This window comes from Leptonychotes weddellii, chromosome 3 (genome assembly GCF_054177405.1).
Source record: "Leptonychotes weddellii isolate Sample4059 chromosome 3, ASM5417740v2, whole genome shotgun sequence".
Lineage (NCBI taxonomy): Eukaryota > Metazoa > Chordata > Mammalia > Carnivora > Phocidae > Leptonychotes > Leptonychotes weddellii.
The window spans coordinates 93622708-93639654 of NC_138371.1; the positions used below are offsets into that span (position 1 = coordinate 93622708).

A 16947-nucleotide genomic window follows, 5' to 3' on the forward strand; every position below is an offset into this window, starting at 1 on the left:
GTAGTTCAGGAAAGTCATCATAGAAATGAATTAACTTTTCAAAGTTTGCCAGTTACCAAATATCCTCTTAAGACCAGATCTCTCAACCCAGATGGAGAACTCGGTTACTTTTTCCAAGTACTGAGCGTCTCCTAAGTACCAGGCACGCTGAGCACACAAAGATGAATGGGCAGCCCTCCGTGTGGTAGGAGAGACAGACCTCACCTAAGAGGAAATGACCGGTTTATTTCCATGCAACAGTAGCCTTATCGGCAGGCACGGGGCCCCACTTATGAGAGGGTCAGCCACGCTGGGGGAGATCTAGGAAAGTGGCGGCGGAAGTATTTAGACTGTTAAATTACGGGCGATCCTTGAACAGGAGGAAGGACGGCGGTCCTGGCAGAGGGAATGACATGTGCATAAGGGTACAAACTAGAAGCAGAGTGCTTATGGTGAGTGACGTCAGAGCCTTCTGGTTTTTGTTTTAGTTAATTTAACTTTTGTTCATTTAGGTGTGTGTGTGTTTTGGCGGGAGAACATACAAAGAGATATTCATTAGGGAGCAGAAAGACCTAAAACAAATTTCCTTAGGCACCCGGGAGCACTAATTGAAGTTGTTTTGCAGATTCAGTTTCAGAAAAAACCAGCAAAAGACTGGAAAGGAACTTAGATCATTGAATTCAACTTCCTTATTTTTATAGACCTGGAAACTGAGTCATATGTGTACGACAGTATAAAAATATTCTATCCGCTGGTGCTAATGACAATAGCAGTTGTACAAGGGGAGGGAAAATTGAGTTTCCTTCTTTTTTTTTTTTTTTTTAAAGATTTTATTTATTTATTCATGAGAGACACAGAGAGAGAGAGAGAGGCAGAGGGAGAAGCAGGCTCCCAAGGAGCAGAGAGCCCGATGCGGGACTCGATCCCAGGACCCTGGGATCATGACCTGAGCCGAAGGCAGACGCTTAACCATCTGAGCCACCCAGGCACCCGAGTTTCCTTCTTTAAGTAAGTATGTGTCGGCAAGGCTGAGCACACAGAAAGAGAAACGCGGAGAACTCTGATGACTTCAGTTGTGTCTTCCCGGGACTCTCACGGCTGGAGGGCCCTAGTCAATGAAAAGCAGTAAGAAAACACAAGTTTACCAAATCGAGAAGTCAAGACTGAGTGTCTTCATTTAATAGAAAGATTTAGCAGAGGTTCAGCAGCAGCCCTAGTGAGTTTGTCTGTGGAGAGATTGTTCGCTAACCGATACACATTCTTTACCAGGTGACCAGCAGTACCTGGAGCTGAGGGGCTCTGAGCCACGTCACATGTTATTCCGGTCGCTTAGCCCATCACGTTGTGCTTGTCCCTGTAAGGGCCTGTGCCCCTTTCTCAGAATGTAAAGTCCTAGGAGAGATGGTCAGTCTGAAAAGGCACTGCCAATTGAGTACCAAATGTTCAAAAATCCTCTCAGATATCCTTATTTACATCAGTGGGTGAAACGATGGGATTCTTATGAGTACTAGGTTGCCCTCATTTTTATAGTGTCCTTGGTATAACCGTGGGGAGTTGGCCTATTGTATTGAAATACCAGACCCCAAGACAATTTTTTGTTTACTCTGAAACTTGTTTAATAAATAAACTTACTTTATTTGATGATCTGGAAGTCTCTGTTTTAAGGGCCTGTGTTATAATTAATAATGACAACCCCATAATAAGTTCAAATACATATTTAAATGACAACCTTAAGAGAGTCAAAGTCATTAGTGATAAATCCATAAAGCTTAAAAAATAGAAATTCATGTCATCCATTTGCCCAACTTGGCTTGTGAAACAAGGAAATGATGGCTTAAACTTTTTAGGTGTTTGGCCATAAGTAATGGAAATAAGATATGGGTGAATCCAGGTGTTAAGTTTACACAGCATTCTAGATTTTATGATGACCATAGTTTGGGTCAACTTTATGTTCTTTAGGCTGCAGCACGGTTTATGTGATAAAAGGGAAATATTCCTACCGTACAAGAGCATAAGAGGGCAAAGGGCAGACCTGGAGCCCCGCCTCATGGATCCTTAATAATGGAAGAAATAAGGGAAAAGCCCATAAGCAGAAAATGAAAGGAATTGCAAGTTGTGATCAGTGCAGTGAAAGAAGCCAAGGGGCCGACGTGGAGGATGAGAGGGTCTACCTGAGGTGCGGGGATCCTGGGAGGCCTCTCCGAGGAAGTGACATTTAAGTTGAAAGTTATAGGAGAAGGAATCCGGTTGTCAACCGTGAAAAGGCTCCGGGTTGGGAGGGGGTGAGGCGGGCAGAGTAGTAGGTGGAGAAGTGGGAGAGGTGGAGCCTAGGGATGGGGGAAGAGCAAGTGGGTTCTGGAGACTCCATCTGAGCCCCTGGAGCAGGCTTTATTCTCGGACACGCGGTTATGTGAGCCAATAAATCATTGTTTTGCTTAAGCTCCTTTCAGTTGGGGTTTCTTTCATTGTGGACAAGAGTTCTAATCCTGTAAGGGGGCAGAATATTTGAATTCCCTGGAAGCACCTTCAGCTGGAATTGCTGTTTGTAGAGCTCATGCTTTATTCATGCAGAATGAAGTATTTCTGTGTCATTATATTTTCCCTCTGGCCCTGCCTGGGTCCGATTCCTTGGACTTGAATTGTATGTGTATTTCAAAGCCATTACGTATAGCCAGTTGGGACTCTCTTGGTTGGAAGTGATAGTAACGTAAGGTATATGAGCTCACACCACAAAGGGGAATTTATTGGGTGGACACCAGTACATGTCACTGACTCAGCGGAAAGATGAAAAAGCAAGCCCAGGAAGGGGCCAAGGATGCGGCTGGGACTCAGGAGCCTCTGGAACCAGCCCCCTGAATGCTGCCAAGATGATCCCTGTGTTTCCTCCCCATGTGCTGGCTTTGTCTTTCCTTCTTGCTGTAGATCGGCTTTTGCTGCTTGGCCAAAACACATAGCTGCCAGTTTGCAAAAATGAGTGGCCTGTAGACATTCTTTGTTTGCTCACAGTGCTTTTAAAAACTCATTTAATTATTAACATTTAAAAAGGGAGATTGTACATAAAATTCCACATTTCTGGCATTTCTTAAAGAATCACAAGTTTGACATTCCTAAATCGCAGCAATCAACAGGTGCTTCTTCTGGGAAGGGCAATGCATTGTCCAAAGGGCCACCGGAGGGCTGCTGCTCTCTTACTTCTGCTGGGGGCTCCTGGTCCCAGCTGTAGCTGTCATGGGCCTAGCTGCTCAGTTTTGTACCCATTCCCTAGCTTGGGGCCGGCGCCCTCCTTGGGATCAGTCGGTTTGTCCCAGGGGATGGGGCCACCTACTAACCTGGCATGTCTTATCTTCCTCACCCCTCTCTCTGGTCCTGTAATAACCACGTGGATGATGGAGGGGAGCAGTTTCTAGAAAAGAGATGCTAGGCAGACAGTAAATACCTTAAGTTATGTATTTGGATAAAGTTGTGTGTTATTTGGTGAAATCTTTTTAAACTCATTTTTACTGATGTACGTTTGCCAAAAGGGCCCATTATTCTTAATATAGTTAACATACTTTAAGTAGTCCTCTGCTTTTTTATCTTGGAGGAGAGCTGGAAGACTTCATAGAAGCCTTTGTCATAATTCAGTCCTGTGACTATGCCCATCAAAACTAAGCATTTCAGCTGGAACTCAGGATGTAACATGGCTTATCCGTTTGTTTTTATGGATGATTCAAGCTAGGATTGCAAAAAGTTGCTACAGATGTACCAACAATCTTCCAAACCTGATTTAATAAAAATAAAAATTTAGATATTGATAGAATTTGGTGAAGTATTTAAAAAAATATTTCCTGGTTTCTAGAGTTTCTGTTCTGTTCTAACTTGTGAAAATCTAAGAACACATTTTCAAATCAGAATCACTTTTTTTTTTTTTTAAAGATTTTATTTATTTATTTGACAGGGAGAGACACAGTGAGAGAGGGAACACAAGCAGGGGGAGTGGGAGAGGGAGAAGCAGGCTTCCTGCTGAGCAGGGAGCCCGATTCAGGGCTCGATCCCAGGACTCTGGGACCATGACCTGAGCCGAAGGCAGACGCTTAACAACTACTGAGCCACCCAGGTGCCCCAAATCAGAATCACTTTGTTTCTTTAAATGTGTTTCATTATTTGAAGTGAGTCTATCATTTTAAGTCTTCATTATTTTGTCCTATCTTTGGTAAAATTCTATGCTTTCCCAAGACAGACAATCTTTTAAAAAAATTCTTTCTAATTTACCCAGGGCTCACCTATTTCTGAAGACTTTAAAACCATAGAGTGAATTTATGGAAATTATTGTACTTGAATTTGAAGAACAGGAGATCGATAGGAGACTGTAGTGTGAAAAAGGGTCTGTATTTAGGAAGGAAATAGGAAGAGGAAAATATTCACTTGTGGACTGACTGAAAACTAAATGCCTCTAGGGATGACATTAGATTGATTATATTTTGTCATCACCACCCAGATACTAGAAAACTCATATGAAAATTTTTTTTTGAAAACTCACAAAAATTTTTGAATCGGATTGTGAAAAGTGTATCAGTTTTCTTAAGATGGCAACGTAGCATGGCCCTTGCAAAAACAAAGGTGATAGGAGAGTGTTCATTGTAAGACTGTTGACTAATAGAAAATAAGAATTTCATTTGAAGGTAGGTTCATGGTGCCATCCTGATGCGTGTTCTACTTACAGAATTAAGGGGAGAAAATGGCTCCGACCTTAGTTAGTGAATTCAGTTAATATTTAAGTGTGTTTTCTGTGGTAGGTCATGAGTGAAACAGTGGTTAAAAAAGATAGAATCTGTTCTCAAAGAGTTTCAGGTCCAGCGGAATGGTTTTCAAAGCTGGGCATGAATTGGAGTCATCTGGAGAGCCTAAGAAAGCTAAGTGTCAGAGCACCATGTCCCTAAATTAGAATCTCTATGGGAGTGGGACCCAGGCACCTAAATTTCTGTCGTTGTTTTCTATAAATTTTACAGTGTGGACATTTTCAAGCATGTATGAAAGTGCAGAGAACAGTGTAACCCGCTACCTTATACCCATCAGTCAGCTTTGATAATTATCAATTCATGGCCAGTCTTATTTCATCTGTATCCCAACTCCCTTCCCCCTTGATAACTGAAGCAAATTCCTTATGTCATTTCACTTTATTTGTAATGAGGTTACATTAAGTTACTTGAAATGTTTCAAAATAATATTTCCTTAATATTATCAAATCCAGTCAACATTCAGATTCCCCAGTTTTCTTATGTGTTTAGGATCCAAACTGAAGTCCGTATGTTTTGCTCACTTTATGTCTCTTAGTTCTTGTAATTTATAGGTTCCCTCTCTGTCTCTCTTCTTGCAATTTATTTGTTGAAGAAACTGGGTGGCTTATTCCATAGAGCTTCCTCCAGATTTTATGTTGCTGATGGTGTGTCTCTGTGGTGATGCTCACCATATTCCTGTCTCCTGTGTTTCCCATAAGTCAGCAGTTAGGTATAGATGCTTTCTTCACAAGACTACATCATTGATGGTTGTCTTTTTCAAGGTGCTCGTAATGTCAAGTTGTCATTTTTTTTTTTTTTTTGGTAATGTTAGCAGCCTTTGATGCTTAGAGCCTAGATTTTCTTAATCCGTGAGGAATTGCAAAATGGTGATAGCCCAAGTTCTGTCATTCCTTGATTTGTTAGAAGATTTTGTGAAGGGAAGCGTTGCTTCATCTGTTACAGTTGACCCTTCAACAACACGGGTCTGAACTGCGCAGGTCCACTTATATGTGGATTTTTCTCCATAAATACAGTACAGTGCTGTAAATGTATTTTCTCTTCCTTATGATTTTCTTAATATTTTCTCTAGCTTTATTTTAAGAATACAGTATGGAATACATATAACATATGAAATATGTGTTACTTGAGTGTTCATGTTATTGGTAAGGCTCTAGTCAATAGTAAGCTATTGGTAGTAAAGTTTTTGGGGAGTCAAAAGTTATACGTAGAGTTTCGATTGTGCGGGAGGGTCGGTGCCCCAGCGCCCCCATGTTGTTCAAGAAACGGCTGTATTTAGTCATCCGACAGTACCGTGTATAGGAGAAGCACGATGCGTTTTTTAATTCTTTCCCTGTATTTACCAATTTTCAAAATAATGAGTTGTTTTCCTAGTCCTCCAAAGGTGACCAATAAGGTGCAAAGTATTGTGAACAAATTCGATCTATTTCAATCCATTGCAGTTACTATCTTTACTGATCTTTAATTGTCCGTCTTTGACCAGTGTCTTCATCTTGGCTCCTGAGGGTGTGTCTGCGTGTGTGCAGATTTATTTTTAAATTACTATTACTTTTGTAGCTCACAGCATTTATTATTAAGCCATAAAAAGAACCTCTGGGGAGGGCTGCTATTTTAATGCTGTATCTTCTAGAATCAGTGTTCACAATAGAACACTCAAGACACTGTTTCCTTCATGGAACATTGATGAGAAGTGTGGCATAGTACGTGTCATGGAAAATCGTTTAAAATGTATCCTTGTTTTCATTTCTTAAAACGCTTCCCTCATTATTCATTCATTCCTTTCTTTATCCTCTGGGCGGTTCTAGGTCTCTAATCCACTGGAGGTCGGAGTTCTAGATCCTGGCAACATACATAGGAGTAAACCAGTATCTCCCCCTCCCAGGTGTGCCTGTGAGACTGTTCGATAACCACAAGTTTGGGTGTCATTAGGATGACAGTGATATTGGGCTTCAACGCAGGAAGTGAGGTGCTGTCACCACACACCGGCGCACTTGTGTACGGTCCCTCAGCTTGATTATTTGGTTACAACTATTGAGTAATTTGGTGTTAGATGCTAAAAAATACGATTCCATGTCGATTTTCAATATAGTGGAAATGACGTCTACTGAGTAGACAGTGTAATCGCGTTTTACTTTTTCATTACAATCCCTGCAGTCCATCTGTTTCCTGTGTTACTTCATATTTGAAAGCGCTGGTGTTTTTTGGGAGGGTGCTTCATGACCCTAATTTAGATCAGATTGTGCTGAATTTGGATTGTAACAGGAAGTGGTATGAATAATTTGGGATTTGCCTCGACACGTAAACGGTGCTGCTTGTTTAAATGCAGATTCTGATTCATAAGTAATGTATGGAGACACTTTAAGACCATGCAAATATCCTGTTCCTCATCCAGATCTCCCCTTTAGATTTCTATTAATGATTCTTGCGTGAACCAGTCTTTACTGTGATAGTTACAAAATGTTGAATTCCAACTCAGCACCCTCTACATTTATCAGTCTGCCTTTGACGTTCTGCTGGAAGCAAGAGCCCTGCCTCTTCCCTTGTTTACTTAATACTTATCCTAGGTATGGATTCACGAATTCCTAATTTTTCAATGGTCTGTTTTTATTACTGTCCTTGATTACTTTGGTGCTTAAATTGTCCCAGATTTAGGATTGTTCTCCTTCTTGATTGTTATTTAATGGATTAAAGACATGAGACAAACCATGAGAGACTCTTGACTCCGGGGAAACAAACTGAGGGTTGTGGAAAGGGAGGGGGATGGGGATGGGGTAACTGGGTGATGGGCATTAAAGAGGGCACGTGATGTGATGAGCACTGGGTGTTATAGGCAACTGATGAATCATTGAACATTATATCAAATGTACTATATGTTGGCTAATTGAATTTAAATAAAAAAACATGGATAATTTTTTGAGAGACTGAAGTATATATCTAGGTTGCCTTTAAGTTATATTGTCTGGAAAAAAAGTATTGAGTGCAATTCTTTGCCTGTGTACAGTGTTTGAGAGTTTCCCATGTGCTTTTGTGGGCCATATTACCTGGGACACTTGAATTTTATGAGGGCGCCTGGAGGAGTAAGTTTTCCTCTGCATTTTCAAATTCTCATTTGATTTTCCTTTTTTTTTTTTTAAAGATTTTATTTATTTGACAGAGAGAGAGAGACAGTGAGAGAGGGAACACAAGCAGGGGGAGTGGGAGAGGGAGAAGCAGGCTCTCTGCCAAGCAGGGAGCCCGATGCAGGGCTCGATCCCAGGACCCGGGGATCATGACCTGAGCCGAAGGCAGACGCTTAACGATAGAGCCACCCAGGGCCCCCTCATTTGATTTTCTTGACAACCCTGTGATACAGACAAGGTGGCATTTTGACTCTACCTACCAACTCATTTTCTGCTAGCCTCAGTTTAACAAAAGACTAATGATTATATTAGCCTATGGGACTAAGGTTCACTAGAAATCACTCCTTCCTCCTAACATGCATTTGTGTGGTTTATATATTGTGATTTGCTATAAAAACTTTACCTTGCAAGTGAATGGGTTCTGGTCTTTGAATTAATGCTGAGTGGTAGAGAGTCCTATTTCATATTAATGTATCATAGAACACGACATAGAAAAAGCACTTAAACCCTTTCCTCCCTGCCCAACCATCTGAATGAAGCTTTTTTAGTTTGGAGTGGGTCATTTTTCTCTATGGGAATGTGTGTGCTTATTCTTATTGATCCAATGCCTTACACACTGACTGGGTGAAGGACACACCTTGCAATGGCTTCTCATTTCCTCCGGGGGAGGTTTCTTAAGATGGCATCTTAGGCCCATTTGTAGATGAACATGTCTCTCTTGGGAGACTCCTCACCCAGTCACTTCCCCACCACATACCTGGTACCCGCTATGATGTTTCATGCCTTTGTTCCTTACTGTGTGTTCTCAATTATGCATGGAAAGCTCCCCTCTCTCACCCCCATCTGTTGAGTGAATTCTTTCAATTCTGAAGCCTTTCCTGATTCTCTTTCCCCAGGGTTCATTATTCTTTCCATCATACCTTGTACATCTTCATCATTGCATGGGGGAAATTATATTAAGATGCTTTAGTTGTATGTCTCACCTTAGGGGATTACATTTTCTAAGGGCAGAGACCCACGGCTTGGCACAAAGTAGTACCTAAATGTTTTTTGGACAAAAATGAAGTTTCTTGTTAGTAAGTAGAGACCTACTAAAGGGTGTTCACTGGTATGTTTCTCAAGTCCCCTGTAAAAGACTTCTGACTGAGAGAGCGCCATGCCACGACTTGGTGTTACGGGCCTGAATTCCCCTCATGAAAGGTCTGCATTGTGGCTTCATGTATTGGCCACAAACCCAAATAGTTTGTTGAAGTGATTTAGGAGGATTGCTAACCCCTTAGAGAGAGTTCTGAAATTGTTAGTGAAGGCAGTGGGGGGGCGGGGGGATATGATTGCTTTGTAAAAAAATGATGTCTCTGCCAAAGTCAGGGATGAAGTGTACTGATGTCTATAGCTTCCATGGAAATTCATCAAAAAATAAGATGGACTGATGGGTAGGGAGAGGGATGCCAGATGGCGGGGTTTTGTGGTAAAGCAAATGGAAAAAAACGCTCATTGGAAAGTCCAGGTGGCAGGTATATGGACTCGCTGTGCAGTTCGTTCAACTTTGCTGAAAGGTCGAAACTTTTCATAACAAAATGTTGGGAAAAAAGGATACTTGTATTATTTTTTAAGAACACATTTATTGGCTAGGCATATCAGTTACAAACATTAAATCATCAACGCGCACTTCCTAAACCGTGCTGATTTGTTTTCTTCCTGTTATTTCTTTTCCTCTCTTTATTGAGTAGGCTCTTTCAAATCCCAGTTCCTATGTTGCTCCCTTCAGGAGAATTTCCCTGACCTTCTAGTCTGATTTAGATGTCTCTCCTCTGTGTTCCCAGAGCACCCCTTGCATCATTCTTCTGCCACAGAATTTTTTTTCCTGTACTGTGATTGTTTACTAATCTGTCCGAATCACTAGACTTGGAGTTTCTTGAGTTAAAAACCAGGAAGGTTTCTGGAACACTTTCGGTACAAGTAAGAACAAAAAACAACAACAATATGTAGACTAACAGTGGCTTAAACAAATAGGGTTTTTTTATTTCCAGTGTCAGGAGCATGGAGGTCAGCATTTCCAGTTTCCAGGATTGGTTTGGTGATGGGCATTTGGCTGGCCCTTCTGCCTTTCTCCCATCTTTCCCTTCATCAGGTCAAGTTGACCAAAGCGGTTATGTGGGTTGGAAATATCCACTGTGGTTGTTTCAGTTTTTGAGCTTTGAGCACAGATACTTTGGCAGATATCTTTAAACCTGCTGAATAGTCTTCAGTTCATTTATTATGGTTTCTTTGTTTTTGGAAAATAACAGCTCAGAATTAGATAGATGTCTACATGGGTTTGAAAGCCTCCCCCATCCCAACCTGGAAGATTATTTCTCCATTTTCATACAATTGTAATAATTCATAGAAGCAAGGTTGCTTCAGAGAAATTGTGTGATGGATGGTCTGGAGGTTCTAACCTCATGCACCAACCTGAGCTCTCTGGGAAACACTTGTGGACCAGAAATTAGGCCAAAAGCTGTTTCACTTTCCTAAAGTGAAGCCTTTTGGGGAGGCCCATGCCTTATCCCATTTATTCTATTTTAGTCACAATTCAAATGTGCTTAATTATCTAGTTAATTGCTTAGAACACTTATTAAAAAGCACATAATTAGAATAAGAGCAGTGGGAAGAAGGCCTGGCATAGGGAAGTAAGTAAGCTGAGGTCCCGTGGAAAGGGGCAGAATGAGCAGACATCCGATTCTACTCACAGCAGCCCAAGGCTGCTCACATAACTGATCTCATGCTGAGGATGGTCCTTAAATCATCAAGGAAAGATTTAATTATGTTCAGTCTGCTCTAAGAAGACAGATGGATATAATACGTGAGAGATAACATGCCACAGTTCACAAATATGATCTCAAATAGGTTTTAAATATAGGAATATATAGATTAGAATACTGGCAGGAAATCTGTTAATAGTGAATATCTCTGGTTGGCAGAAACGTAAGTGATTTTTTTCTCTTTTAAAGATAGTTTAGATATTTCCTAAATTTATTTAATTTTTAAAGATTTTATTTTTAAATAATCTCTGCACCTAACATGGGGCTCGAACTCATAGCCCCGAGATCAAGAGTCGCATTCTCCACTGAGCCAGCCAGAAGCCCCTATTTCCTAAATTTTCTATTGAACATTGAAAGGGTTCAGAGTATGCTATCCCAAAATATGCCGCTTTGACATAGGATTATTTTGAGCTGAAGGCAGTTGAAAAGTAAGACCAAAATAAAATTCTGTGCCTCCCCCTCTCTACCAGGAAGGGCAGGGCTATTCTGAATCACTTGAGAGCTCTAAACTTACCAGCCTAGAGAAGGCACTGGGGGAACGTGCATAACACACCATACTCACCAGCTCTTAGCATCCATCAGTTTCCCCTATATAGTATTTGCCTTCCCACGATTTGTTGCCCCTATAAGTGCAAAGTCCTTTGTTTTTTGATCTTGTCACTTCTCTACGAAATTTATTATTTTGTTAAGATGCTATGTAAGCCAAAGTTCTAACCGCCCCTTTGAGTTACTCATCACTGAGTTGTGTGTGTATGTGAGATGCACAGGACTAAGCTCCTGTTTGTTTTTCTCTGTTAATCTGTTTTTTGTCAGTTAAATCTGCAGGGCCCCAGGCAATGAGCCAAAGATAGGTAGAGGAAAAAATGATAGGTTTTTTCCCCCTTTTTATAGTTTTTTTTTTTTTTTTTTTTAAAGATTTTATTTATTTATTTGACAGAGACACAGCGAGAGAGGGAACACAAGCAGGGGGAGCAGGAGAGGGAGAAGCAGGCTTCCCACTGAGCAGAGAGCCCGATACGGGGTTCGATCCCAGGACCTTGGGATCATGACCTGAGCCGAAGGCATATGCTTAATGACTGAGCCACCCAGGCACCCCTCCCTTTTCTGTAGTTTTATAACTTTTTGTTTTAAATACTTAAAAAAATATTTTAGACATTCAGAGGGGTTCTTGTTCAACTCCTGGTCTTTTGATAATGTCATTTTTCTAACATTTTGATTTTGGCTTTTTTAAAAATGCTCAAATTATACTTTTTATAATAGTTGTCTGAAAAGTCCTACTTGTTATGGATGTGGACTCCTGTGTATGGTGATTTTCTTAGGTGTGTCATAGGTTGGAATTGTGGGCTTCTATCTGTGGGTTTTAGCTATGACTATCCTGCTCTGTTTTACTGCATGTTGTCTTCCCAGAGAGGTTTTGTTTATCACTCTGCCTTGTGCTCCAGCACCATGACCAGCCTGGGACTGCTTTTTATGTTAATTTCTTGGCTTTGGAGAAATGCTGTGGTCACAGATTTTCTGGGTACACTTCCATGCAGCTGGGGCTCAGTCAAACAAAATTCCTTGTCATTGTCCCCTGTTGGTCAACAAATGTTTTTCTAGTCCATTTTCTACCTGTAGGTGTGTTCCCCCAAGGGCCTTGGCTTCTCAGTTCTCAATTGAAAAGAGGTCTCAGTTCTAACTCCCACTTGGTCTGGGCAGCTGATCTCCTAGCCCTATGTGTTTGTTAAATCAGAAGTTACCAAGAACAGCAGCTATTCAGGACTCCAGGAATAGCAGCTCTTACTGCCCTGATTGTTTTTGCCCTACATGGGGATTTCTTACTTTCTTTTGAGCTCAGCTGTGCATGTAAGAGAACTTTTCAACCTTGGATGTCCACTATAATCACCTGGAAAGCTTTTAGAAGTCCCCATGCCTAGGCTGCATGCCAGGCCAATTCCATCAGAGGCTCTGGGGTGGCACCCACGCATCAGGATGTTTTTAAAGCTCCCAAGTGATTTCCATTGTGCAGCCAAGGATGGAAGCCACTGATCTAAAGCAATGTTATTTTATTTTGCCTGGATGATTTATGTGTGTGCTATGTATATTAATTTATTGTTCTAGTGGTGGTGTTTTCAAGTTACCTGGTTAGCAGTAATGGAAATAGGAGCCTGTCATATTGTAATTAGAAAAAAATTTAAAATTTTAAAAAGTTAGAATTTGCTAGGAAGGAAACCAGCCTTTATTTAGTTTCTACTGGGTGCTAGGTACTGTGCTTAGATCGTTCACATATGTTGTCTCATTTAATCCTCAGGAGAATCCTGCAAGGTAGGGATGGTTGGTTTTTGCAGATAAAAAACTGGCTTGGAGAAATCAAATAGTTCTAAGTCTCACAGCTCACTGATGGCAGACCCAGGCTCATGAACCATGAGATGCCCAGCCCCATACCCTTTTCCTTACCCTGTGGTATATGTGAAATAGGCTTTTCCATACACATTAGTTAAAATAAAAATTGGCACTGGGGTTAAAATAAGTTCCAGGTATCTGTTAAATTTACTTATTTGGAAAATTTTGTCTTCCCACTAATTCCAGGGATTCTTGCCCCTTTATCTCACATCTGATGTTAAACTGATTTTGACTAATCAATTGTTATTATAGGAAATTTTAACTCACTTTAGTTCACCACTTTAAATACACTTGGAGAAAATAGTTTAGTTCTCCTTCTTTTAACTCTGTCATGTGCCACGAAGGGGTGCTTATTATAAAAACTGCATTTACTCATCCCCTTCCCGAGCACCTCCATGGCCTGTGTGGGGGGCTGTGTGAGTGTGTGTGCTGGAGGTAGAGGTACAAGGGGAGGTGAGAAGTAGAATAAAGAGGTGGAGGCTGAGGTCCCTGAGTGCTGGTGTTCTCTGGGGTACCAGATAACTTGGAGTAGGGGTGGAAAGTGGGACTTGGAGCTCTGTGGTCACTCCACCTCAGTGAAGCACTTTTGAGGATATATTGATTTCATATATCATATATCAATATGAAATCATATATTGATTTCATATTGAGAATATATTGATTTCTAGTGGCAGGTTGTCTTCCCCCACCCACCCAGCAATACCGGCGTTGGATGTGCATACCCATTTTTTCCCTCTTTCTGTCCTGCTTTCTCTCTGGCTCTGCTGTGGTACATGACATGTGGGGTCGTTGGAGGGGTTGTTTTATCTCTGCGTGGAACCTTGAAGATTTATTTCTCTGTCGGAATTTCTGGGTTAGGCTTTTCTGGTGCATGTGGATTTCATTTCATTTTAGTTGGGTAGAAATCAAAATGCTTCTAAGTCTTTGTCTTGTTCATTGGCAGCTCTTCAACTAGGTCTTCTGTTCGTGTGTTGCAACCACAGAAAACCAGCAGGATGGCCACAAACAAGAGTAAGAGCCAGAGCTCCTTGGCCCTTCACAAGGTGATCATGGTTGGCAGTGGAGGGGTTGGCAAGTCGGCCCTGACGCTTCAGTTCATGTATGATGAGGTAAGACACGCCAGGCACAGACGGCTTTCATCATCGAGTCTGCTGTAATAATGTCTCTTCTCCAGCTGTGTCCATGTGCTCATTGCCTCACAAACATGGAGGATCATGGGGCAAATTTGTATTAACATGGTTTCTGAATAGCTTTCTGGGGGGTCTAACCAGCATAAGACCTGGGTGGCTGATTTTTGGTAAGTAATTTCAACTGTGGTTAGGGCTGTGAGGGGGTCCCTGCTTCCTTGATTTCCATCGTGCTTTGAGCTTTCTTTTTGACACAAGCAAGGGAGGAGGCTGTTTCTAAAGAACAGGTCAGATACTTAGCTTTGTAACAGTCAGTTTGGGGAGATATTGAAAGGGAGAGCTAAGTTGTCATAGGACAGTCTTTCCTCAGGTGATAGACATCCGGTTCTCTCTAGTTCTCCCGTGCAGCAAAGGGAAGCTCACACCATTCTTGCCTCAAATTGATATCACTTAATGTGGTTAATAGAGCTGGTGCCGAATCCAGTGTGACAACACAGTTTTGATTTGCATGGCAACAAACGTCCCTGCTTGATGGCCATTGGCTGGTACTACAGGCAGAGCGTTCTGACCAGAGCTTGCATTCTGTTTACACGGGTGTGTGCTTTACAAAATTTGTGAAAGCAAGAGTCCTATAACCACGTTGGTTAAGATTGTTATCTGTTTTCCCTAGACTTGCCCTCTGTCCAACTTCCTCTAACGTTGGATGGTATTGGAGTGGTGATGGCCATTTTTGGGATCCAGCTGAGGGAAATGGAATTAGGGATACGGTTAGCTGGGAATTAGTGGAATATATTTATGTGGTTTGGACCACACTTTGGCGTGTGGTTGTTACCAGCCATCCCACTCTTGGCACGGCTTCCAGGAATATGCCCACCGCCTACTCTGCTGGCTCACCTGGCACTGTGACATGGGGTACAGGGCCAGGAGTGTATCCTGGTGTGGCTGTTGTCCTGTGGTACCTGGCTCTGAAAATGTGTGAGCCGCAGAGGAGAAACAAGGGTCGAGACATATGGAGCTAGAAATAGGGTCTGGAAAGTTCTTCCAGATCTTACAGCTTCTTACAGGGAAGTTCAATAGAGGTTTCCTAAATCTGACAATAGTCTTATAGCTTTTGTGACTAGTAATGTCAAGTCATTGTGAAGCTGAAAAAAACCCTTCTAAACTTCCAAGAAAAGAGAAATTTGGACTGATTATGCTAGAGGACAAGACTAAATTGTTTTTTATTCGCTATAGGAAGTATTACAGAATCACTGGCATGAGTGGGGAGATAATCAGAGTATATGGCAAACAAACCAGTAGGAAGGTATGCTAGAGGGATGCCAGGCAGTTAATTAATAAAAATATGTTATTTTGTTAGATTTTGTGATATAAATGGTATTTGTATTGTTTTTCTTTCTTTTTTTTTTTTTTTTTAAAGATTTCATTTATTTGACAGAGAGAGCACAAGCACAGGGAGCAGCAGGCAGAGGGAGAGGGAGAAACAGACTTCCCGCTGAGCAGGGAGCCTGACACGGGGCTTGATCCCAGACCCTGAGATCATGACCTGAGCCGAAGGCAGATCCTTAACTGACTGAGCCACCCAGGCGCCCCTTGTATTGGTTTTCTATTGCCATGTAACAAATTCTTACAAATTTAGCAGGCTGAAACAAAACACGTTTGTTATCTACAGTTTCCAGGGATCTGGCATGGCTTAGCTGGGTGCTCTGTTCGGGGTCCCACAAGGCTGCAGCAGTGTCGGCTCTGGCTGTGAGCTCAGCTGTGGCTTGGGTCCTCTTCCAAGCTCTGGGTGCTGGCAGTTTATTGCAGATGTGGGATGGAGGCCCATAGGTCCTTGCTACCAGGCCGTTTCCATAGGTACTTCATACGATGGCAGCTGCTTCTTCAGGGCCAGTAGGAATGTCTCTCTGGTTCGCTAAGACAGATTCTTACATAAGGAAATGTAATCATGGGGTGATATTCTGTTGGTTAGCAGCCAGTCACAGATTCCTCTGTATTTGAGGGGAGAGCATCATACTAGGGCATGACTCACTGAGGGTCGGGTAAGTATTTGCCATAGTAGTTGTCCGTTAAAAAAAAAATTATAATGCATTATGATTTCTTTTCTCACTCTAGATATTCACTTTTGTATCCAGTATTAAATGTGTAATTTTATATTCTTTCCTTAAAAAGGATGAATAAGGTTCAGACCAAAACCTTGATTTCCTCCTGGGTCATTCCCTCCATATATCTTACAATGAAAAACCTTTGTCTTTGATGTTTGCTTCTCTTTATCTTGTTCTAGGGGCCAAAGTGGGGAAATCTAGTGGAACCTGCTTGATTTACTCAAAACATTTTTGCATAAAAGAGGAGAGGCAAGTCTTGAAGATGGCTTTGGAAGTCTTGTTTTTGTTTGATAACATGTTTTGCTTACTAAAAATTCCTTATTTTTCTTCTGTAGAGTCTGGGAAGAAGAGAGGGTGAGGAGCAGAGTTAAGATGGAGACAGGATTAGAGGAGTAGCTTGTTAATCAAGATGAAGAAGGGGATTTTTGTCCCCCCAGGGAATCATTGACAATGTCTGGAGATATTTTTGGGTGTCCCAACTAGAGGACAGGTGCTCCTAGCACCTAGTGGGTAGAGGCCAGGGATGGTGCTAAGCATCCTGCGGCACACAGGAGAGATCCTACGACAAAAAATTATCCAGTGCAGATAGTCTTGTCAATAGCAGGGCTGCTGATGCTGTACGAGACAAAGTGGAGAGTCTAATTGGGATTTGCATTTTTATT

The 16947-nt window shown here is 41.7% G+C and overlaps 1 protein-coding gene across 2 annotated transcripts in view; it reads left to right on the forward strand.

The window, feature by feature from the left end:
* The window catches only part of RALB (RAS like proto-oncogene B), a 44351-nt gene that overhangs the window by 10908 nt on the left and 16496 nt on the right, over window positions 1-16947 (forward strand). For both annotated transcript variants that reach the window (XM_081814589.1, XM_081814591.1), the window contains one exon: window positions 14000-14165. In XM_081814589.1, the coding sequence (XP_081670715.1) occupies window positions 14052-14165 (114 nt within the window). In that variant the 5' untranslated portion in view covers window positions 14000-14051. The remainder of the gene's footprint in view (window positions 1-13999; window positions 14166-16947) is intronic.